This window comes from Sciurus carolinensis, chromosome 18 (assembly GCF_902686445.1).
Source record: "Sciurus carolinensis chromosome 18, mSciCar1.2, whole genome shotgun sequence".
Taxonomy (NCBI): Eukaryota; Metazoa; Chordata; class Mammalia; order Rodentia; family Sciuridae; genus Sciurus; species Sciurus carolinensis.
The window spans coordinates 31,523,749-31,549,520 of record NC_062230.1 but is presented as its reverse complement, the minus strand read 5'-3'; the positions used below and the strand labels follow the sequence as shown (position 1 = coordinate 31,549,520).

Here is a 25,772-nt window from a genome sequence, read left to right as displayed (position 1 = left end):
GTACCATGGAGATATTCGGGTTCAGAAGTGACGACACGTACACCATGTTGCTTCAAACCAGACTTGGGCTCCTCCTCGTCCTTCTGCTGCCCGTGCTACACTCTCTTCTTCAGAGTGTAGATGGAGAAGGCCTCCTGTCTTCTGATACTGGGGTGGGTGGTCCTCTCTCTGCTCGCACAGGAGGCCTGGTTTGGCTGTGTCACAGCACTACGGGTGCTGATTACGACTTGTCCCCTCTCTGTCCTGTCGGGGTGCTGATCTTCCTCCTCCTGCTCTGGACTGTTTTCCACTTGAAGCAGATTCTTTGAAATGAATCTCTGTTCCCTAGAGCCTACATAAAAAGTGGCCTAGAGTCAGCATTAAATAAACATTTAACAACTCTAGGTTTAAAATATTCCTATCTTAAATGGTCAAAATAAAAATAAATGTTTGTGTGCAAGAAAGATAGGAGCCCTTGGGTAAGACAAGTGGTTGGTTTGCCAAAGGTTTTTAAATTCTGTGTGTGTGTGTGTGTGTGTGTGTGTGTGTGTGTGTGTATTTTTCTTCCATTGTAAATTCTTACCAGTCTGTCTGTCATCAAGATTCAATAGGTGGGTTTAATTGTCTTTTGCAGGAACATTTTCTGGTGGGCACCTAGCCTGCTATGTTCTCTTTTGAGAAATTCAGGGTTATTTTAAGTTGGTTTAGATTTTTTTCCTTCCCTTCCTTGTGACCACAGACAAATCTCTATGGCATTTTTAAGTATAATTTTCAGGTTTTCCTCTCAAAAGGATGCTGGGCATAAAGACTCAGAAAGGCTAGAAAGGAAAAATAGAGCAAAAAGACACAGTCCTATTCTGGTTTCTGAATGTCTGTCCTCTTCTTTATTCTTTGCGATTGGCCCCTGCAGGGACCTCTCCTGCCCATTCCATCTTGTTGGTCCAGTTTTGATGCAACTGACTAAGCTGGAATACAGCCAAGAATTCTGAGCCCAGAGGGGGCCGTACGGAAACCAAACACCCTGTTCTTCTCAGAGCACCATCATTGTGGAGTTTTGATTTCCTGGACAATTGGAAGCAATTAAGCTTAAGCAACCACATATTGGGTGCTTACAATGTTCTGGATGTGATGCTAACCGTGGTCTCCATAATGTCTCTAAACCCCACGGTAACCTCATGAGGAGGATGTTCTGGTCTTGTACCTGTGAGACAGGGGCTCATAAGGCTTTGCAGCACAAGCAGAGATGCCGTTGGTAAATGGGAGAGCTGGAGATTGAACCCGCATGGACCTGCTGAGAACCCCAATCTCATTTCGATGCGTCACCTCAGATGCTGGTGCATGCGGTGAGAGAATACCAAGGCTGCTTCATGTGGGGGCTAGGAAGGACCATGGCAGGACCACCATGGCTTCGTGGCCCAGGCAAAAACGTGGTCCCTCTCAGGTGTGGAGAGCTTTGCGAAAATGTTTTGAGCTTCTGGAGTTGGTAAGAGCTGGATTTGTCCATCCGGCATGATTCCTGGAACATCATAGACACTAAAATATGTGAAGAGAGGTGGATGGATGAACCGAGTTCAAGAAACAGGGGCACGGGTGGATTCCACGAGGAAGCAGGGTGTCCCCAGGATTGGGGGATACAGGCTTATCCTCTGTATATAATAGTAGTCCTCCTCTGTGGATAAGAAGAAACAAAAAGGTGTTGAAATGGCCAGGGATCTTCTTGCCTGGCTAGGGAACTCTAGGAAGAAGGATGCTCAGGGCAGAAGCATCTCTCTCTATAAAGGCAGCTCAATGCTGAGCTTCCAGTCTCTTCCTGATTCGTGAGAGAGGCAGCCTGGCTTAGTGGAGGAAACACCCGTTTTGCTTTCATACACACCTGAGATCAAATCCTGATATGATAATCACAAACTGTATGACTTTGGGCAAGTTATTCAACCTCTCTGAGCTTTGGTTTCCTTATCTATAAAAAAAAGTCTTGTAATATTTTGAGAAATGGGAAAAATGTTTTTACATGGGTAATGTGATTTTTTTATTTGACCTTTCTGAGTATATAAGTTCAGTCTGAGTTGGCCTCTGGTATCCATCTGCTCAGAAGAAAAAGGAGAGTAGAATGAACTGAAAAGAAATTAATTCCACACTAGTGTGTGGGTCCCACTAAGACCCCAGCTCTCAGGCTGGCTGGAACCTAAGAGTCGCTGTGGAGAGCCAGCTGGGCAGTCCTGTGGCCGATCATACCACTGCTTCTTAACTGGTCCAGCTGCCGCATGAGAGTGCAGAGCTTGGAGTCCCAGGCTAGAGCAGGTCAGGGATTCCTGCCCCTGGCATTTCCCTCAGCTCCTCCAGCATACCTCCATCCACCCTGGCCCTGAAGCCCAAAGGGAGGGAGTAGGATGACGTGATTTTAGTCTTCCTGATGGCTCCTTCTGTTCCTCCTCAGAACCCCCAGAACCAGAGGGGTCAGGCTTGGAACATCTTTCCTCTTACCAACCAGGTCTTGCCCTTCACCTGCTAAAGCAGCAGTTAGGACAAAACACCCAAGTCAACGGCAGGACTTAAAATTTCATTATTGTCTGGCTGCAAAATCATTCTATGGCTTTCATAAATTTGAGTATTAACTCCTCCAGAGGCAACATGGAAATACCCAAGACCCTGGATTCTAGAGTCAGCTGGCCAGGTTCAAAGAGAGGCCCTGCGACTTTCAATCGATTTGACTTTGGGGAAAACCTCTGTGGGCCTTTCTCTCTACAAAGTGGGGTTGACATTAATATCTCATTGGGATTTTGGAATGATTAGATGAGTTAGTAGCTGGCAGAGTGTCTGGTACCTCGTAAGCCCTCAGTAGACACTCATTGCAGAGACAAGGGTTTTTACCTTTTTAATCCTCAGCATCATTGCCATTTTTCTTCTTAATTCTTCTGTAATTGATTCTAAATCCCCAGCTGTATCCAGGCACATGGAAGCTGTGGACCATCCAGGGCAAAGCTCATATACTTGGGAAGACAAAAAGAAACATGCACTAATAATAATAAAAATATATCATTGCTGAGTTCTGTATTCTAGTTGATAAAGTAGCTTTCCATAGAGACACAGACTAACAATTCTCATGTTGCTGTATATACTAGAATCTAACAGTTAACCAAAGCAGGGGGTGGGGATGGAGAGAGTCAGGTTCATGGTTGTTGAGGTGGGGGGTTACAGATAGGTTACAGACAGGAGGCTACAACAGTGCATTTGATAATGAATCAGAGTTGGAGACATCAGGATAAGTTTGTGATTAGGATACTAGAGGCACAGATGCTCATGTATGTAGATATTTATAGACAGGTGTGCATACATGTGTTCGATGCGCACACAGATTTCCTTATTGCATCAGCTGAGAGAGAGCAGAAGCACCCCTCATACCCAGAGCTTGGATCTGAATACTCTTCTCAATGAAAGAACCAGGCTCCTTGAAGAAATGGATGATCCTTGCACTAGAACAAGATATACACAAGATGAGCCTGGAGAATGTTGTGTAACCATAAATAAGGACATGCTTAATAAGCACATAAATAAAAGGGAAGGCATGCCAAAGCGATCAAAATGGTTTCCAGTGGCCAAACCCAAAGCAGTTTGAGCAACAAGCAAAGCAAAGTAGTGTTAGATTATAATGCAGAGTATAAGAAGAGGAGACAAATTGCTCATGAAGCATTCCAAAGAGTTCACAGAGACACACTCAAGGAGGCAGAGTGTGACCCTGTTCCTTAGGTGTGATGGCACACAGTGACTTCCTTCCAAAGAGCAGAGAATGGAAAGAGGACAATTTTACAGTGGGAACCTTGACAGATGTCACCCGGCTGGGTGATAAAGGCTGACACAGCAGAGGTAAGCTTTCACCCCAGGCATCCTCGGCAGGCTCTGGTGGGGACCCACTTCACCTCCAGGGCTTTCCTCTTACAGGTCATAACCCCAAAATAGTCATGAGAAAAACACGAGGCAAATTCCACTCGAGGGACACCCTACAAGATACCTGAGCAGTGCTCCTCAAAGCTATCAAAGCCATCCCAAACCAACAGGGCAAGTCTGAGAAACTGTCACAGTGGGAAGAACCTAAGGAAGCATGACTGAGTTTAACGTGATGAGATTTGGAACAGGAAAAGGACATTTGGTAAAGGCTAGGACAACCCAAAAGAGGCATGGGCTTTGGTTAATACTCATATATCCACACTGGGTCATTCATGGTAACACCTGAGCCATGAGAATATGTTAATAAGAGGGAAACCAGGTCCAAGACACGTGGGATCACCCTGGATTGTCTTTGTACTATTTCTATAAATCTAAACTCTTCTACAATAAAGAGTGCACATAAAACCTGTGTCAGCATCACTCTCAGAGGTTTGATATGAGGACTAAGGAGAACGTCCCCTGGAAGTTATGGACCAAGTGCCTGGCACAAGATATTTCCTCAAGCCACTCGTGGACTCTCCAGTGTCTTTCCTTCTTTGTGACTCCTCTTTGTGATATGCTTTGAAGAAGTTGTGTTGTCTTTTAAGACAAGCCAAATGGATCTGGTTTCTGATAGTGATTTGTCTTTTCTTCACTGATAAACACAGAGCATCCTCTTAGTGTTCGTAACTGAAGTCTTTTTGGGGGGCATTTTTTGTGTGTCTGTCTGTTTTTGTCCTAACTGACCTATCTGAATTGCATGTTTTATTTCCGTCCAGTGACTGAGACATACCACATGGTAACAGTTCTCACACAGCAGGTACCTTGGAGTAAGGCTGCCAGATGCTCCCAATGAGAGTTAATTGCATCTTAACTTTGTTTGAAAGTGACTGTCAAATGCACAAAGCCCCTCTCCTGTCTCAGGAGAGAGAGCACTGGGGTGCTGTCAACTCCCTGTTTGGAAGGTCTTGATGGAATGTCGCATTTCAGGATAGCAAGTGCTCCCTGGTTCTTCCTAAGGGTCCTAATGAGTTGCCAAATCATAATGAAGTAAGGAAAGTTTTCTTGTGGATTGGGTAAGGAGTGGCTTCTGCAGAGGTGGGTGAGATATCTCTGGAGCTGTGGCATATCTAGCAGGGGAATCATTCTGCCAAAAGCAAGACCTTATTGGTCCTACTGATTCCTCTGTGATCCTGACTACAAAAGGAGTTATATACAGATCTATGTACACATATAAACGTATAAATGTACATGCATGCATATCTGTACCTAGACACACGCGTGCGCACCTCTTCAGATCTCTTTTCTCACCTTGGCAGGAGCAGTGTTTGCAGACTCTAACCTGAATCCTACTGGCTCTGCCACTCACTCACACTATTGTTCTGCTTTCCCTGGATGCCAACCTGTGCTCGCTTCCCATCTGCACTTTGGTTTCTCTTTCTTTGCTGGGTAGATTTGGGGAGAGCTCAACAGAGCAACTGGACTGCCAGGTCTGGCCCATCTTCTTGTCCAGGAAAATGAAAATAGCATTTCAAAACCCAGCCACAAATGTCTGTTTAATAATTCTTGATGGCTTCCCTGAGACTGGATTTTAATATTTCTGCATATGCAATGCCTGGAAGCTAGCATGGAATGGCTATCTAAAACTGCCAGAAATTTGCTTCCTGCAGTTCTGAATGTGAAAGTGGAAACAGGACTTTGGGGCAGCTCGTTTCTTTGGAGAGGGATCGCTTTGGTGGGTCCTCTCAGTCATACATACTTATATTAAATAACTACTCACTGCCCTTGAGGTAGTGCAGGACTTGGCAGAAATAATCTAAAAGCAAATATTCTATAATGGAATATTAAGTATTCTGTTTAATAATATAAAAACTGTCCCAAGACGTCCTGGAAGGAACATCTCTTCAGACTTTTTTCTTCTAATGAAGTGGTTAGCGGCTCCCCTGGCAGGCCCAGAAACAGAATCTGTGCAAAGTGGTGGAGGTCTGGGACTGAGGGACAAAGGGATGGACAACTGGGCTTACCTGGAGGACAGGTCTTGAGGGAGTCCATTCTAACTGGATGGACTAGTGTTTGAGATCTGTTTCTATGAAAAAAAAAAAAAAAAAAAAAAAAGACCTTCCATTGAGCCATGAGTTAATCAGTTTACCAATATTTTTAGACATTCACTATGAACCACTAACATTTTTAAAGTTGTATTTTATTTTTAATTGACACCTAATAATTGTGTGTATCTGTGTGGTACAATATGGGGTTGCGATACATGTACACATGTGTAATGGTCAAATCAGGGTAATCAGCCTATTCATGGCCTCAAACACGAATGTGGTGAGAACATGCAAAATCCTCTCCTCTGGCTCTTCTGAAATAGAACATTATGGTTGACTCCTGAGTTCTGTTGTGCGGGATAACATCAGAACTTACATCTGCCTGGAACTCTGTACCTATCAATTAACCTTCCCCCATCCTCCCCGGTCCACCCTCCCCAGCTGGAAAGTGTCTACTGCAGCTCTGTGGAAAACCAGGGGCAATAGCTTTGCCATCTTCATTGTAGCTCCTGGGGCAGCTGATTCCAGTCTGTTCCAGCTTCCCAGGAGGAATTCCAACACCATTGTGTATTCAGAATTCTGTGTTGCAAGTGACAGGAACCCAAAGCAGACTAGTTATTTAGAAGGGGACTTCTCTATCCCTTCAACTTCTCTTAAGTGGGTGTGATACTTATTCTTTCACAATGAAGAAAGTTTCTCCAAGTGATAAGTTCAAGGTCACTTGACTTCATGGCCTCCTAGTTCCTTGACTCCAATGGCTCCAACCAGACAGAATCATAGAAGACATCTCATTGGCCCAGTCTTGGTCATGTGCTCCCTGCTGCTCCAATCACTTGAGGAGAAGGAAGTACTATGATTGGGTTACCTGCTCACTTCTGTGGGCAGAGTTGTAATTACCTAGCATTTGGACTCTTACCTTTTTGGAGCATACTCACCTGCTTTGCAATGACTAGCTCTTACATCTCTGAGCAGGGATGTCTTTGGCCACCAGAGCTCACTTGACCCATGGGCATGGCAGATTGGAAGTGCTGAGGACTTAATGTCACTCAGAAGCTGCCCTCAACCAATGATTGGTGGGAGTTGGTGTATAAATACAAAATAGGTTCTGAATACACAAAATCAGTTGCTATCAGTAGCTTAAAAAATACATTATAAGAAGCACAGCAGGAAATAATGATAATTTAGGGCAAACTATTTACCATTGGACCAACATTTGGGGAAAAAATGTTGTTTGACCTGACATTCTCAGGGGAAGCAGGCAGAACCCCAGCAAGTTGGCTTTGGAGAGAAAATATTAGGGCATCTCAGGGTCCAGACTACAGTGAAAGCCATAGGTTGCTATTTTAATCAGCTTTGTGTTGTTACTATTCCCAACAAGAACAATTTAGAGGAAGAAAAGCTTATTTTGCCTCACATTTTCAGAAATTCAGTCCATGCTTGGCCAACTCCATACCTCTGAGTCCAAGGTGAGGCAGAACATCCTGGCAGAAAAGTGTGGTGGAGGAAAGTGCTCAGTTCATCACAGGCCAGAAGCAGAGAGAGCTCTGCTTATCAGGGCAAAATATAACCCCCAAAGGCATGCCTCCAGTGACCTGCTTCCTCTAGACCTGCTCTACCTGACTGCAGTTACCACCTGGTTAATGTATTTGAGCAAATGAATCCGTCAATCAGTTTACAGTGTGCATAATCTAATCATTTTACCTCTGGACATTTTTGCATTGTCTCACACATGAGCTTTTGGGGGACACCTCATATCTAAACCATATCACTTATCAATATTTTTTCTACCATTGCTTCATTAATGCCAGGACTCTGCTATCCCAGCTGAATCTCAGTCAGAAGCCATCATGGCAGAAGATACACTTGCCTCTTTGGATGCCAGCCCAGGGCTGGGTTCTTCACTTGTGTGGTGACATTCCCTTTTGGTGTTTGGATTTGTGTTGTGGTCCAGGTGTACACAGTGATAAAAATGTATTCTTATATTTTGCATCAGATACAACCTCCCCAGCTCTTTCAATTTGGGTTTACTGATTTCTAAAACCAAACATATTCCATACGTGTCATGGGCTGAATTATCCAGAAGCAGAGACGGAGAGAGGGGATCAGATGCATGTGACTCTGAGGCAGTGCTGTGCCAGTAATAGACACACCTCCAAAGTTGTCTGAAGGGGAGCATAATAGGAAAGACAAAGGAACCACACAAAGAGCATGGTCTCAGGTAAAATCTAGACCAGGGGTGATCAAACTCTGGCTCTTGGGCCAAATTTGATGCTGCAAATAAAGTTTTATTGAAACATGTCCATCTATTCCTACATGTAGGGCTGCTTTCATACAACAATGGCAGAGTGGAACTGTTGCGACATAGGTCATGAGGCTTGAAAGCCTGTAATATTTACTGTCTGACCCTTTGACAACCCCAGCTTTAACTTGCCTCAACCCACAGTATGCTCTGAGCAGCCATAGCTCCAGTTACCCCACCTGCAGTCAAATGGCTGGCGGTTGCACCTGAGCGTCAGTCAGGCGTTGGTTGGCAACCACCCAGGTGCTGAGAGTGAGGTGCATGGAGTACATTAAGCCCAGGGTGGTGGCTCTGTCAGCTGAGGGCAAGTCTGTGGGTACCACGGGTGGCTGTGAGCTGTTAGCAGCCAACACCCTCCATAGCTGAAATATGAACACGTGCCAGATTAAGGGACCTTTTTATGGTTCTTCCAGTATCACTAAATGCTAAGAGTACCTGGATCAACACAGGTGCTTTATAGATCCAGGAGAACCTGAATCTTGTCCTGACTTCGTCATGATATCTCACCTGGACTTCCTGTCTCCCATTTCACTCCTGCCCTCTGCCTTTCCAAATTATTGCTCTCAGGATGAAGAGAAGTTTCCCTAACAAGCTCTGCTGGGTCCTGCCAGCCTCGCTAGCCCTGCCTCGCTCCACTTTGATCTCACTGTGTTCTCCAGCCAGGCATGGCTGTCTGTAGGGGCTGCTCTTCCCCCCCCCCACCCCCGAGCATCCCGGTTAGCCCGCAGCTGCAAGGCCCACACTCGCTCCTCTGCCGGGAACACCCTCCCGTGCCTTCTCTCTTCCACCATCTTCACTGATACTCTCATCGTCCTCCAGATCACATCTCAAAGGTCACTCCCTCGGATGAAACTCCCGGAACCTCTCTCCCATGAATTCCATTCCCCCTGAGTAGCCAATGTTCAATATGTGTGTCTTTATACCTTTTGTTCTGTTTTATGCAAACCGCAGCGCACAAAAATAGACATAGATTTTCTTTTAAGAAAAATGCTCTATTATTTGCATTATTTTGAAGCTTGTTTCCTCCACTTAGTAATATAAATCATAAGAAACGCTCCAGTTTGACATACTTAAAAATGAGTTAACTCACTTTAATTTATTTTTTCCTAATAGCTACGTGATATTACATCATGTTTGCATGTATTATGTATAAAATATAAATGTACAATAGATTTTTTTAAAAGAAATCCCTTGTGATAGGAATTCAAATTGTTTTTGTGGCTTTTTTTCCATATAACTAATGCAATGGTGCAAAAACCACCTCTGAACAAATATCCTTACATTCCGGTGCCTGCATTTCTATACACTCAGTCTCCAGAAATGGTATTGTCTGGCCAACATAGTCATGTACTTTAAGTTTCAATACACTGTGCTCAATTCCTTTCTGCAAATATAGCAAGTCCCACGTCCATCAGCAGCTTACGAGGCCTCTCTGTTCCTGACACCTTTGCCAGCCCTGGTGTCCTGTGATCCTTTTCAATGTCTGTCAAACTCTTGGCAAAGGACTAGCTTCTCATTGTTCTTTCTATGTGCATTTCCTTGGCTATTAACTGAGGTTGAGTGTCTTTTGATACTAATATTGTTTTGATAACAAATACAACCTCCACCATGATGGGACCTTAGCAATGTTAGCTTAGCGGGGAGGTGGAGATGTTCTGAGCACGTTCTGCCCTTTGAGGCCATGGCCCCCATCTGTTCTCAACTGCTCACCAAAGATTACGAGTTGCTGTTTCTGACAGGTCTCTCACCTCTGGTGTTCTGCCACGCATGTCCCCAAAGGGTAGGGAGAGATATTGGGCTCGGTGGAAGCTCTGTCCTGTTGGTGACGACCTCTCTGTCTCTTCACTTGCAGACGCCACCCAGATGAACAACGCAGTGCCCACCTCTCCTCTGCTCCAGCAGATGGGCCATCCACACTCCTACCCCAACCTGGGCCAGATCTCCAACCCCTACGAACAGCAGCCGCCGGGCAAAGAGCTCAACAAGTACGCCTCCTTAAAGGCAGTCGGTAAGGCCTCCCGCAGCGTCTGTTCGCTTTCAACCTGTCTCTCTCTTGGGTGTGCTTTCTCCTTCTCATCTCTTTCTCTGCAAATTTTTCTACTCTTTTTTCAATTTCTCTCTCTTTTTATTTCTCTTTTTCCCTGTTTCTTTTTTTCTCTTTGTTTTTCCTTTGTCTTTCTCTTCCTTCTTCTTTCTTTCTTTCTTTTCTTTCTCTCCTTCCTTCCTTCCTTCCTTCCTTCCTCCCTCCCTCCCTCCCTTCCTTCCTTCCTTCCTTTCTCTCTCTCTCTCTCTCTCTCCCTTCCTTCCTTCCTCCCTCCCTCCCTCCTTTCTTTCTTTCTTTCCTTCTTTCTTCCTATCTATCTATCAATCATCAGTTTTCTTGGTCTCCCTCTCTGGGGACTTTGGGATGCTCCTCAAGTCTGACCTTGCTGTGTGGGGCAGGGTGGGAGAGAAGGGATCCATGTGGGTTGAGGGCCTGTCCCTGGGGAGAAGGACCTGGATGCTCATGTGGTCCCACTGACACTTCAACCCCTTCACCAGCCCATCTGCCCTAAGGAATGTGCAGGGAGCCCAGATGTAGAATGCATGTCTCTCCGTCCCAGCAATGCCTCCTGTGCTAGTGGCTGGCACTCTTCCTGCACAGTCCATCCACCTCTGGGACGTTGGCCAACAATGCACATTCCTTCCCTCGGTGGCCTCTGTTCTTTGGGACGTAAAAATCTCTGGGGAGGGCAGCAGTTCTTACCACGGGTGCACGGGCTGCATTAGACGCTGCCTCCTTGATCCAGAGGAAGGCATAGTTATCAACCCAGTTGTCAGATTAGGAAACTAAAACTCAAAAGAGGCTGATTTAATTGCCCCAAATCAGACAGTGCTGGATGACAGAGCTTGAGACTGGGCCCTGTGTGGTCATCACCCTAGGGCCAACACGTCCCCCACTGCCCTGGCTCTCTCAGTCCACCCCCACTCAGGGCAACAGTAACTCAGTGACCTGGGCTCCAGGCAGTTCTCTCCAGGAAGAGTTCCACTGGACAGAAGCAACAGCACAGCAGAGCTGGCGGCCCCCGATTCCTGATTGGCTGTGGCTACCTCAGGTCTCCCGAAGCCAGCAGTGCTCACTCGTGGACACCTGTTACCACTAGCACTGCAGGGCAGGTGCCACACACCCAGGCTCCATCCACCCCAGAGATTTTAGTGGAACTGGCCAAGGATGGAGCATGGCAAAGAAGCCCCGGGTGTTTCTAACGTGAAGCCCTCGATTTAAGCCATCAGCTCCAATCGAGGGAAATCAACCCAAAGTCAAGTGCTTGCTGGGCACTTTCCTGTGCATTCTTAATACAGGAAGGAAGAAATGCATCTCCTTTCCTTTCCACAGTGTCCTGTGGGCTCCAGTTTTCTCCCCGTCTCAGGAGAGAGTTGCAAGGCAGCATTTTCACTTTACCTGCTCCTCCTCCGAGTTTGCTCCTTGGGGAGCTGAAAAGAGCCAGACAGATATGGGTTCAAATCCTGGCTCTACCCCTTAACCTGGAGCAACATGTAACCCTTCTTCAGTCCTGTCTTCTAGTCTGTAAAATGGGCCGATCTCATATTAGTCCCCTCCCTTCTCCAGAGTCCCACTGTAGGCTGCTGCTAGCTCCACGGACGAATCATTTCCTGATTCCATCTCATCCATGTTCACATCTCCTGAAAACTCTTCTTGTCTCCTGGCAAACATAGAACCTGTAAGAAGCCCCAGAGTAAGGAAACGATTCACTTTGGTGTAGATTCCGTTTGCTCAGTAGAGGTCCTTTGGTTCTTTGGCTATTTATAAAACCTATTTATTTATTCCCACATACTTTGGGTTCCTGGAAAACTTTGGGCAGGCAGAGGACTCTGTAGACCACAGTCCATTCCTTCCTGAGCAACTTCTTATCCTCTTTTCTTCAGTCACTGCCAAGCCTACCTGTGGAGATACTTTTTGCTTGGTTCCAGTATGAAGCATCCTAATTCTATGATAAACTAACACCAGAACCCAAACACAGGTACTAACATATGTCTACAGTGCTGTGGAAACCAAGGTCCATAGACACGAGATTCACAAAACAGGCATCTAGGTGCCTCACATTCAGCCAGGTTTAGCTGAGGTAAACAGTAAGTGTCTGCACCAGAGATCTGTCTTTAGGCTTCCCCCAGCTTCTAGGGTCTCTGGATGGACTCATTATAAGAGGGGTGGAGCCAAATGAGTAATATCAAGGTCATAGATTATGCAGACTGATGCAAGCCTTTCTAAATCTGGAAGCTTCTAAGAACTTACCCATTAGTTACCTTGGTTCCTATTTTATTTCTATGCCCAACTCAGTCCTTATTGTTCCCCATAACCATAGATTCCCTGTTTTCCATATTATGTGCTTGCATAGAACAGGCATCCTAAACATGTTTAGGATTTGCTGGCCTATCTCCTTTTCTGAGCCTTGCAGTTCAGTGATAAATGGCGTTCACCATTATATTTGACTCTGCTTTAGGCATTACAAAATATCAACCAGATTCATTTTCTTTTAGAACCAGACACCCTATCCTATGCAGCTCATTTCTTCAACCTAGGTTCAGAGTCGCCTCCCCCTGTAGCACTCACTTGCTTTTTGGGTAAATAATAGATGAATATTCCAAAAGAGCTCCTTGATTCTCTCCAGGATTTGTGTGACTCCTTAGACAACAGATATCTGCAGAACATTTGGAATTAAATTTGCAGTGTCAAAATGTATTTGACATCCTTTGTGTAACCCTCTCTTCTACAAATCAGGGGCTCCTGAAATGTTTGTTGAATGAATGAATGAACTTATTTTTGGCAAGAAACAAAGAATAGCTTGGTTGTAAGGAAGACTCCTTGTATTTTCTGGAAAACTGAAGGATCTTCTTTGAGGAACCCTTCCAAATCCTGGACATAGCTATGATCTCCTCTTCTTCATCCTTTATTGGGGCTTTAACTGAGTCACAGATGGTATTTTGAGTCTCCAGTTTTGAAACAGACCGAGGAACCGCTTGACCCAATGGTTACCTAAGAGTCCAGCATCTGCCTGCATCAGTGAACTGCAAATCCCATAATAAATGTTCTTTCAAGGGTTCTTTATTAAGGCATAATGTGATCATGGTGTGAATGATGAAATGCATTTCATTAGTGGAATCATTACCACCCAGGAGAGAAGTTGTTTAAAAATGGCTTGCTGTCGAAAGCCCTGCAACCTCTCATAACTAGACTCATTTTGTGAAAAATTCAATCCAGTGAAAAAGGGGAGGGTTAGCCAGCCTCTAGGGTTAAATGCTAAGTTCAAAAACAAATGCCTCTCATAAGCTTTAATATCCAGAACATCAGATGTATAATCAGGCTCCATCTTGGCTCAGGTTGTAACCTTACTTAACTGCAGGATGTTCAGTCCATCCTGGAAATGCTTGGACCTCAACTTTATGTGAAAAACGAGGTACTCAAACGATATGGTTCCCAAGCTCCATTCTAATTTTACAATTATAAAATTAAACAATTCCATTTGTTCTAGTTATTCAAATACCTGTAGGCCATTAAACAGGCCCCATCATTCATTGCCAATGCTGGGGAAAAAAGAGAAAGAGTGATAACCTTGGTCATTCCTGAGACAAATTCTCCCCACACCTGCCTTCCTTTCTCTTTCATTTATTTTATTTTTGTTGCCTGTGGGAATCACCCTCATTCATGTTTAGAGGTAGCTCTTTTAGCTTTATAATTTGGGGATCTGGGCATGCACATCTGGTCATGTTTGGTTTATGACTACAGAATGGTCTCTGTTCCCAAGGGTTTCACTGCTCAGCTATTGATAAAAGACTGGCACACACTAAGGCAATGTCATGGGACTACTCCATATAGGACCCTTCAAGAAAGGATGTTGGGGATGAGTTATCAATCATTCAATTCTATTCCTTCATTTCATTCTCCAAACATTTAATGTGTCCCTTGGTTATAGGCCCCACTGAGGCATGGATCAGGTCTGTCCCATGTGTCAGGGTATCCCCTGCATGAAGCACCATAGGAGGCACTAAGTAAACCCTCCCAACATCTATTCATAAAATCAGCTCTCATGAAAGGCACCCTATTAACTCAGAAGGCTGAGATGGTCTGTGGGAAGACAAAATGTAGTATGACTTCCAAGATTGGTCAGGTCTGAGTATAAGACTAGCTCCAACATTACCACATGATGGCAGAAATTACTTAGCCTCCTCAGGTCTCAGTCTCAGTTTCCCCATCTGCAAACAAAGATAATCATAATATACAGCTAATGACTTGGATGAGTCAGTGATACAGTGCTGGTGAAGTTCTGAGCCCAGAGCACAGTGAATACTGCAGCATGTTAAACTCTCCAAATCAGAGGTGTTTGCTAGTCATATGCTTTTGATCTCCAGTATATTCTGGTACCTTGATTAACATACAATTGTCCAAAGTTCATTTTATATGAGAGAGAGAAAGTTGGGTCCATATTCTTCACATCGATTTGGGAAAGACATATAGGGAAGTTAGTTCACGTTGGGATTTGATAAAACAATCAAGAAAGCAAACAACAAAGGGCCTTTCTGAGCATCCCAGCAACCAGTCGGTGGGGGGTGGGGTGGCAAACTCTTCACTTTCCCATCTACTGTCTGGACATGGAAGGTGGATGCCCAGATATATGAGTGCAACCTTCCACCAAAGAAAGGTTCAGTTTCGGTTAATAGACCCTCCTTTCTAAGGCTGCAATGTGGGTTTAAACAGTTTGGAAACATTTTCCACCAAGGTTGAAGTCAAGAAGTGTGTCTTATGGGTGGAACCAAAATGTAGCTGGAAGACTCAATTAAACACCCACAGTTCCTGGCCTGAGCCTCCCATGTGATGGGTAGTTACAGTGTGAGAACCATCTGTGTCTTCAAAGGTCCATGTTAGCAAGAGAGAAGTGTTTGTGAATGCACCCCTAAAGGTCATCAGATGGTACAGAGAGGAGGTCTCCTGCTTACAGAGCTATAAATGCCACCCTTTGATGTAAGTCCTGATGGATGTTGCAGACAGGAAGGTGCCTCGGTACTTGCACACTGACTTCTATCTTCTATCAGTCTCTTGTGCCTCCAGCTTCCAGACAGCTGAACACCTAGGCTACCAAAGCTTCTCAACCATGTGCCCTTTACATGGCTTGGGGTCACCTTGGCTATCCCATGTAAGAAAGAGACAGAGCATACCAATATAACTGATAAAATGCTGTGTGTCTTCATTTTAAATTCAATATTTTAATTTTAAGAAAATATTTTCTCTTTTGCTATTTGACAGATGATTGACTCTGTTGCCAGAATGGTGTTACATTTTCCAATAGCATTTCTGAAAACCCCAGCATTTCAATGAGATAGGACTTCCCTCTTCATTCTCGCTGTAGGAACCACATGTGAAAAACCCAAAGAGATGTGTGAGGTTCTCTGCCATAAATCAATTTCTACTTGTTTCATATTTTAAAAGCCCAGGGAAGAAAGGAGGCTAACGTCACTGAACTTCTAAATAGCACCCCCACCCCCAGAGAGACACCAGTCCTACTGTTTTGCAGTTGGGGAAACTGAGGCTTGTATGGTTAAGTAATTGGGTTCCTAATCAAGATTGCTTGACTCAGAAATCCTGTTCTTTCTGTGAAATGATTCTGCCTTCTTCAGAGCAATTTCTGAGCTTAGAGCCAGGCTAAAGAAAGGTCCGGGGGGCTGTTCCCCACCCCATCCCCTTTTCCTGGATGAAGTGTACTAAGGTATCAATCCTCTTTCTTTGAAGGTAAAAGTTCTCCATGATGCTGAGTATAACCGAGGTCTAATAGATTTGAGGGATACAGTAGTCCAGCGATAATTTGCATATGGTGAAATACACCCATCACAACTTTTCAAAAGTGTGGTTGTTGAAAAATGCTTCACTTGAGTAATGTCCCAATAAAGATAGGAATATTTTTATCACACCAAATGTACCTTCATAGCCCCTTCCTTGTATATCTGATATCCCCCCCTTTCAGTGGGTGTTTTTACCCAACACATGTCTGTTAGTGCCACCGAGTGCAGAATAGGAACTTAAGTACACATCAGTGGCAACTGCCCTATTTTCAATGGGTTTATGAAAGAGAATTCATTACTGCCTCGTAGGAGCTCAGCCCTGTCTTGGGTGTAGGGTCAGATCTGACAAGGGAGGGGTTCCTGCCTTTGAGGCTGACGGTGGGGTAGGATGACTTCCTTGGAGTTAGTGACTCAGGGATGGGTCAGCTTTGTGTCCACCGACTCAGGAAGATCTGAGGACCTATCCCTATTTCCAGATGACCCTGGCTCCGAGGGAGAAGCAGCACCGAGTCACCCCAGGCGGGTCTCACTTAATTTTAACTGCACAGCCCTTCTCCTGTCATGCCAATTTCCCCTCTGCTGAGTGATGAGGGTGTAGACTTCAGATCTGCAGGGGGAACGTGGCAATTTGAGTGTCCTTTGGCCTGCCTGGGAAGCCAACCAGAAGCGTTTAAGTGGGGCCGGATCCGTGCTCTGTAATCATTCAGATCACATACAGTTCCGTGGGTCTCCTCTCGGCGGGCAGCCTGCCGTGTCTCTGGAAACTGGGCAGAAAGTGTGAGGACTTGATCTTTCCAGGTAGATGCCTTAGAAGGGGCCGGGGAGCCAGCAGCACTCACTGATTGGTCAGGCCTCCAGCCAATGGGCAGAGGACTTTACTGGTGGGCTGGCATGGCTTTAAGCAAACCCAGTTTACAGGGACTGTCAAGGAAAGGGCAGGGTATTGCTGAGGTCCTTCTCATCTTCTTTTATTTTATAAAAGGAGGCACCTTGGGATTGTGTTCATAATATGAGATTCCCTCAGGGCTCATTCAGTACATCTGAAAGGGAATTCAATTTGAAGAAGCTGATTTATAACAAAATTTCCAGGTATACATCTGTTCCATGAGGCATTGTATTGCTCATTATGGAATTCTCAGATAACAAGCTTGATCTCTTTAGTGTTTAGGGAAATTTCCATACCTTAGAAAAAATGACCCTTTGGAGAGAATTGGATCTGTTCATTCATTTGACAATATTTTTCAAGCACTATGTGCTGGGTGCTCTGGTAAGGCAGGCCCTACCCCACCCAGCCTTTAAAGTTACACCCAGGAGAATCTGTCCCAGTCAGGAGTTTGGAACTTGAATTTGGAGTCCATGTGTCCCCTTTCAGGAAGGCAATGGCAATAAAAGGATCAAAATTTATCCCTTGTCATCAGAGTGCAGTCATTAATCAAAGGGACCTCACATCACTCAAATTTCCCTTTCTTTTATAGCAAGTTGAAATTTAAAGCCAGATTTACTGCCTGAGAACTCTCTCTCTACCATCGAGACCCAACAATACCCGGGCCCCCTCGGGGGAGTTCTGGTGATTGTAGGTAACACACAGTTGCATGTGCACACTAGGCTCCCCTCTCTCTTTCCCGGGTCCCCTGAGGCCTGCCCCTCCTGGTGGTCACAGCTGGGGCAGCCCACAGCAGCTGGGGTGAGGGCACAGCGAAGACGGGGTACAAGGCCAACAGATCAGCATCTCTCGATTGTTATTTTTTTAGGAAATTCTGATGGTGACTGGGCAGTGGCGACGCTTACCCTTAAGTCACCCAAAGGTATCGTACAGCTTTTTCTAGCTCTTTTGTCCAGGTGTTGTCGAATTTAATATTAAATCATGAAGGAACAGAGTCCAGGTGTCTGTGTGTGACCCGTACACAGTGTGTCCACCTCCAGTGGTTCTTCCTGCAAGTCCTTCTAAGTTCCTGTGTGTAAGTGTTTGTGTGTGCGTGTGTGCACGTGGGCCAGGGTGTGGTGTGTCTATGCTCAGGGCGGCTGTTGGACAATGTGCCACCTCTGGCTTCCCGACATCCCTTGCCTGAAGGAGAAGTCCTCTATCAGAAACCATCCCAGGTAAGACATCCAGGAAATGTGGAATTTTTTTTTTCCTCAGAAGTCTACAGAAGCAAAAATGGCAAAATACAGAGTATTTTAATGCAGGGGAACGAACAACTAGGTGCTAAACATGATCAAGTGGGCGCCTGAGGGAGCCCTGGGATTCGCACCCAGGCCTCTCTGACTCTAATGGGGGCACTGGGAACAGCTCTCTTCAGGAAGGACCAGACACTCTTCTTCTTCTTCTCCATTCCTTACGCCTTGCTAGATTTAATAGTGGGAAGGAACTACCTGACCCAAGGAGGTAGAGGTAGAATTCTTTAATGACCTTGAACTGATGGAGATTTGAGACAATGCAAGATTCTAGGCAGAACAGGAATGGCCGTTTTGTCTCCTCCAAAGATCATTCTGACTTGTAAGTGGAGACTGGATTAAGGAAAGGTAGACTGGATTTGGGGGCACCAACTGGGGGTCTCTGGTAGGCAGGCGATGACCAGCCTGGGATGGGTCGAGGACGGAGGGAAGAAGATGGAGAGGTGGGATAATTGAATGAGTGGATACCTTGGGGAGGAGGGACAGAGGGACCCAGGGGCCTCACCTGGGAGCCACAGAAGCACAGGCCAGCACACTCTCATTTTGCTGCAGTAGAGAAGTCTTGCTGGAACCTAAGACCCTTGGATGGGGTCTCTAGGTATCTTTCTGAGGGTTAAGGTTCTAAGAGGGGAATGTGACCAGGGTCCCAAAGGCTCACAAAAAAGAACTGAGTTGTGGAAGACCCGCAGGTCACTGTCCCCACACTGAGAAGGAGAGATTTGGAGCCATGTGTTTAATGAGAATCCCCTGATCACCCAGTTGTCACCCTGGGAGAGACAGATTTTTGGGTCTTACGTTAGATAATGACTGCTCACATGTCAAAGTCCATTTTTAGAAATGCAGACAATTTGGAACATGACAGACCTACTAATTTGAGAGGCATAAACTTTTTTTTCCCTCTCCCCTGTGAAAAAACAAAGCCATTAGGATCCCGTGACAGCCCTCGGAAGGCAGCCCGCATCCCTGGCCTCGCAGCAGACTACTGTCGATGTCTTTGGAAAATACCTCAGGACAGATCAGAAGCAGGGGTCTGAAGGACGTTCTCCACCCAGACAGGCCAACTTCACAGGCCCTGCTAAATGCACTTTTAATTAACTTGCAGGGTCTGGGGAGGAGCAAAGGAGTCGCAGAGAGGGCCAGACGCAAGGGCCCTGGGGCCACTGTCTTTCTCTAGGGTTGTCCACTTAATCTTCAGCCGTGAATGCAGATGAAATATAACAAAGTTGCAGGATTTGTATGGCCCTGCTCCCACCTTCGGCCACCTTCTTTAAAAGGAGGCAGAAGCGGAGCGCGAGGGCTGAGACCCCGATACATCTGAGTTCCACTCCAGCGCCAGCACTTGCTCGTCCTCTTCTCTTCAGCAAGCCGTCCGACCTCTCCAAAGCCCTGTTTCATGAGCTGAAAAACAGGATAATCACACCACCTGCCTCCGAGATGGTTGTGAAGATGAGATAATGTATAAAACGGGTGACGTGATACCTAGAATAAGGCAGTGGTGAGCACGTGGACCTTTCTCCTGGTGTTTCACTATTACTGTCATTAAGATCTTGTGGCTCCACAAAACCCTGTAGTGATCAAAACTGTCAAATGGTTTAAGGCATCAGCTCCCAAACCCCTCTGACATCAGATCTCGTCCCGCTTAGGGCAAACCTTTATATTCAGTGGCACAGGTATTGCTGGGGACCCCCTTTGAGAACACAGCATGGGCTAAGGAGCGGGTAGGGAGTGGGTGTCACCTGGGAGTTTGGATAAGAAAGGGTAGCAGTGAGGACGAGGTCCCTGAACATGTAAGAATCATTGACTGTGATTCACTTTGGAAGACAGCTGCTTCTACCAGGACAGGAAATGGCAAATGCCACACTGGTGGGCACTGTCCATTTTTCATGACCTGGGGCTTCTCCTGCAAGTTGCCCCCTCATGGTTGCTGTTGTGGACCCACCCATGTCCAGCCTTGCAAACCCCTGGCACAGTTGTTTAAAACCAACCAAAGAAAGGCACTGCTTCAAGCCCAGTGGACGATGGTAATCAAGTTGCAGGGATGAAGTTGCAGCGTACTTTTGGAAACCTCTTTTGAGATGTGCATCTAGACAGAGCCCCATTGAAGCAGGGAACTTGAGGGAAACTGCCGTCACCACCCTGTGACTTAATTGCTCTGGTTTTGACAGGAACCAGCCCATAAATTCAAGTCACTCACATGCTCTGAACTTCCATTTCTACCTTTGCTGAAATAGAGGCGATCCGAATCCATTCTCCATTGAGTTTGGGGGAGCAAAAATATAAAGTAATGTAACTAAAGTTCTTAGCATGGAGCTTGGTATAGGCTAGGTGCTAAATATATGTAGAAGAGCCCAGTACTCACAAAGTCTCCATTCACCTCTGCTGCAGAGATAATTCTTAATCATTGTGAAGGAGTCTTCCAGAAAAAAATAACACTTTGCTCAGCTTTTATACTTTTGCAGGTCAGGAAACTGGGACCCCCTGAGATAACTGAGATTGTTTAAAGCCACACAAGAAAATTAGGTCTCAACAGGACCAGGACTCAGACCTCAAAGAGGGACTCAAGGGCTTGACCCAGTATCACTAGAGAAACCAGTTTCAAATGTAAATCCAGTGTCCACTCACACCTAAGCACCTGGAACCTAGGAATGTGGGGTCCCTGCTTATTCATTTTTAAAAGCACACTTCCTGAGTGATTCTTATGTGCACTGAAGGGTAGACCTACCCTTTTTCTAAGACCCAACCCTAAAGCACACTGTTTGCCCTAGGGTACCAAATTTCACAGGCCAGCTCTCTGCCCAACATGAGTGTTTTTCATGTTTGCTGAAATAAAATGATTGTCTTTAGGATGTTTTCAACTGGATTGCAGCTAGAAGATGCCAACATCAGAGGTGAACTGTCTTGGAGTTGGTTTCCTGCTCTGCCACTTATTAGCAATGGCAGGGTGACTCGACAGCCTGATTATTCAACATCTTTGTGCCTCAAATTCCTTCATATGTCACATGGAAAGAATGCTATTGCCCCACCATCATTCTTTAAGAAGGTTTAAATGTGATCGTGTAGGTGAAATGGCTCCAACGGTGTCTAGCCCACAGTAGGTACCCAGTGAATTCTAGTTCTTTCTTTCCTCTAAGAAAATTGATGTAGCCATGAGAAGTGTTAGTCCCAGAGACATTGAAGGCACAGGCAATAGAAAACATGTAATTGGGTTACAGTTCCATTGGAGTGCACATAACCTGCCGACCATCCTGGGGGAATCCCACCTGAAGGCCGCCTTAAAACATTACTTGAAATTCTGGCTCTTGCAATTTCCTGATTTAGGTTATTGGCTTGGTAGCGAGCAATAGGATACAGAGAAGAAGGAGGACAGGGGGTGACGAGAGGTGATGTTTTTTAATAAAAATCAAATCCCACCTGCTCTTGAGTTCAGCCCTTTTGAAAAGCACATGGCAAGCACAGGAGTTTGGATGAGCTTCCTTGGGAATCCATAGGGCATGAAACGAACCAGTGGAGAGGGTTCTCTGGTTTTCAGAAAAAGCCATTGCCTCAGAATTGCAATGAACATTTTATTACTTTGAAAGTAGGTCCCTCTGTGCAGAAGCCAGCTGGACCCATTCCTTCCAGAGCCACCTTGCATGACACCCATGGCACATAGTAGGCATGCAACATGCATTCTTTTCAATAAATTATGAAATGAAGCCGGGCATAGAATCTGCTTGGCTCTTCTAAAGAAGGACTTGGAAACCGAAAATCAGCCAGATAGAAGTCTGGAAAACTGTATTCTAGACCTAGTGGTGTTTCCAGCCAGTAAGATGTCCTTGAACTTGGTGTATAATAGGTGCTACAGCAGTTTCTTGTATGAATTGAAAAGCTTGAGATTATTGATCTTATTGGCTTCCTCTATCTCTATATAGATCCCAGGCTTTGTCTGCTTGGTTTGCCTCATTCTGTACACACCTCCAAAAAAGTCATCATGGTGAGATCAATAAGATAGGCTATTTGTAGTCACTGGGGAATGGTGGGGTGTGGAGGAGTGGAGAGGTTTGTCACCCCATTGGTTAAGAACAGGGGAGGGCTGCTCCCACCTGGAAATTGAGGGCTCTTCCAGGAAGTAGTGTGAGTGAAAAACTGGTACTTGTATCAATTGCCACATCACACTGTGTAACAAAGGACTGCAAATCTCGTGACTTATAATTTTTTGAGCTCAGCATTTATTTAGATCAGGAGTCCGTGATCTGTGCTGATGTGGGAGGTTCTTGTAGTCTCAGCTGAGTTCACCCATCTGTCTGGGAGTTGGCTGGGTAATGGCAGAGCTGGGCTGGTTTTAGCTGAGCTGACTGGTGTGGCTCTGCCTGTGTTCAGAGGGGTTGGCCCGACATTCTCATGAAGGTGGCCAAGGTGCAAGAGAGCAACAAAAGCCCAGCAAGGTCTGTTTGCATCATGTCTGCTAACATCATCCATCAAATGGATCAGCTCAGAGTCCAGGGGCGAGCCTTTTTTCTTTTCTTGGAAGAGTTTCAAAGTCTTGTGGAAAAGAGTGTGGACACAGGGAAGGGCAAAGAAATTGATTCATGCATTAATCCCACATCCCAAATCCCATAATTATCTACTTTGAGATGATTGCAGGGAAATATATGTTAAAATGAAAGATGGCAAATGGGACTAAGGATTCTTACCTTCAATTTTCTTCATTTTGAAAACCACCAGTTGTTTGAAATTTCACCAGCATGGAGGTTCATCAGAAGGCAAACCACACAATGAGTTTCTGAAAAGAAATGTCTCCATCTAGGGAGCAGCGATGGCGGACCCAGAGGAAGGCAGTGAGTGAGCACATGGTTTCCATCCTGGGCCCTGTGGTCCACCTTTGCTCAACAACCATTCTGAAAATGGCGACCACAGAGCTGGACTGCCTAAGTGAACATGCAGAGGGCCCAAGGTTTCAGAGGCCTGTCAGCAGCAAGAGACTCACAAAGGGCTTCCAGTAGCACAATTAAAGCAGCTCCTGGTGCAGCCTGGACAGCTTTGGTGCAAAGCCCAATCCAGGCAATTTCAGAGTCTTCCCAGCAAAGGCAGTGAGACCTCCTATCAGGAGCCTTCATGGTTAACACAGAGAAGGGGCCAGGCTCCTGGACACCCCTTTCTGGTTTTCTTTTTGAGTGATAAGCCTCAGGAAAGATTTGGTGTCCTGTGGGGAGAGCTGATGCCTTGAGCTTCATTAGGACCTGGTTCAAATGCAATTCTCTCTACTTGTGTTCTGCAGCGAGGACCCAGACCAGCGGAAATGGGCTAATTGGCCATAAAGACACATCTTCCCATCTCCTCCCTGGTTCTCTCCTGCTTAGGAAGTTCAGCTCTTTCCTGCCTTTCTTGTTTCTGCCTGCTGAGACAGCCTCAGGAACCCACATAGCTTTATAGCATGTATTTCAAAAGAAAAGACAAATGCCGGGATATTTTATTAACATCAGGAACTGTCCCCCTTTCACTTTTTAATTTAGCTTGTGAGGGAGGAAAAAAAAAATGCAGAGACCCAGAAACTATTTCTATATAAGTTAAAGTAAATATTGCCTGACATTACCAAAAGGCCCCCCACAAACGCAGTGGCATAAGAGAAAGACATGTGTCTCTCAGGGGATGGTCCCAACGGGAGTGGTCCTGGTTGGTGAGGCAACTTGACTCCAAGTGGTCACTCAAGGACCCAGGCTCCTGCAGCTTTGTTGCTCTCCTGCCTCCTCCCCTGCTGTCTTCACCAGCATTATTATAGTTATTTGTCGTCATAGCAACCTTCTAGCCTGTGGGAAGGGGCAGAGAGGACACCCAGGATGGCAATTTTCTTTAAAGCAAGTAAATGAAGAGGAGATTGAGTACATCACTTTTGCTACCATTCTATTGGTGAGAGATCAGTCACACTGGCCAGATTGAGCATCTAAGAGGGCTGGAAAATCTAGTTTGAAGTTGGACGAACATGAACTCAAGGAAACAATAACAACCGAAAGGTGGAAAAGATCTGATCTAGCAGATAAGCATGGCAGACAAGAAGCCATCTACAATGTCTCTCAGATGTGGTTAGGAGTCCTAATTTGTACCACATACAATAAGCTGAGATTTTACAAGCCTCGTCTCATTTACTTCTCTGCTGTGTTCTGTAAAGTTGGTTTTGTTATCCTCATTTTAAATTCCTTTTATTTTCTAACAATGACAGCAGTAGCAGCCACAATGTATTGAATACCTCAAATGCCTATTTGAGGCAATGACCTTGGTACAGAGCACTCTTCGTGGTTCACTTCAATACCAGAAGCTCCCCATTGCATAAGTCATGTTATTTTATTTTCGATTTTATAGGTGAAGCTTGGAGAGCTTAGGTAATTTGCTGAAGGTCTCAAGCCTATAAGTGGAAGAGCTGGGATTTAAACCCATTTCCATCTTCTGTTACATTCAGCATTCTTTCCTCCATATTGTAAAGGAAGATTTTATAGTCACAAAACTCAGATGTGCATATGTCCAAACTTTGTTATATGCATTAGGGAACTGAGTCCTTCCAACTCTCAGTCTCATTAATTCCTCTTTCCAACACCTTCCCAATCTCACTGCCAAAGTCTTGCCTTTCTAGACCAGGGGCTCGACTATGACTTCCGGGAGCCTAGTGGGGGATGTGAAACCAACACTTTGGCTCTTTGTCACCATAAAATGTGATTGTCCCTCTCTGCATGGTGGGGCAGGGAAGGAACAGTGGAAGCCCCAGGAAAACAGGTATTGGAGAATATCTCACTACATGGTCATGGGGAGAATCAGTGCACAGAAGCCAGAAGAGCCCCAGAAACTGCACCTGCCCCATTGACACAGGAGCCTAAATGGGAAGATATGTGGAAAGATCCTAAAGCGTCCAGCGGGGGGGATGATCTCAGACTCCTCCCAGTTCTAGGAGAAGCAGCTCTGAGATGGGAGGCCACCTCTCTCAGTGACAGGCCTCTAGTCCAGCCAATGCCAGTGCACCTCAGAAGATTCCAGAACCCCTGCCTCTGGTAATGGAGAGCTGAATGCTGGAAGAACCAGAGCCTGACAGGGGAGGTTCATGTCACCTCCAGGTCTGGGCTCCTGAGCCACCTTCATGAAGAAAAGAAAAACATGTTTGTCCGCGAGTGTAGTGGGGGGTTGGGATGTCACGAAACCTCTGACCTTGACTGTTGTTTTCTCTGGAGAATGTGGTAGTTACACGTGAATTTTGCTCTCTGATATTTTGAGGGGAAGAATCAAGAAGAGTGTTTTCCCTGTGTAATTCTTACTCCTGCAGTTTTGAGCCCCTTGTCACAAGAATGGTGTTCATCTTCTACGACGCACGTGGTCGTAAAGTCAGGAAGTGGAGCCCAGTATCCTGGGTTCAGATCCCAGCTCCACCATTTGGACAAGTGACCAAAACATCTCTGAACCTCGGTTTCCCCATTTGTAAAATGAGACCAATAATAGCAACCTCCCTCATTTGGATGCTGAGAGTATTTAGAGGGGGAAATTCCCTAGCGGGGTGC

The 25,772-nt window shown here is 45.5% G+C and overlaps 1 protein-coding gene across 1 annotated transcript in view; it reads left to right on the top strand.

The window, feature by feature from the left end:
- Shisa9 (shisa family member 9) overlaps positions 1-25,772 on the top strand; it is a 254,583-nt gene that overhangs the window by 220,176 nt on the left and 8,635 nt on the right. The window contains exon 3 of the mRNA XM_047534244.1: positions 10,100-10,255. Coding sequence (XP_047390200.1) covers positions 10,100-10,255 — 156 coding nt within the window. The remainder of the gene's footprint in view (positions 1-10,099; positions 10,256-25,772) is intronic.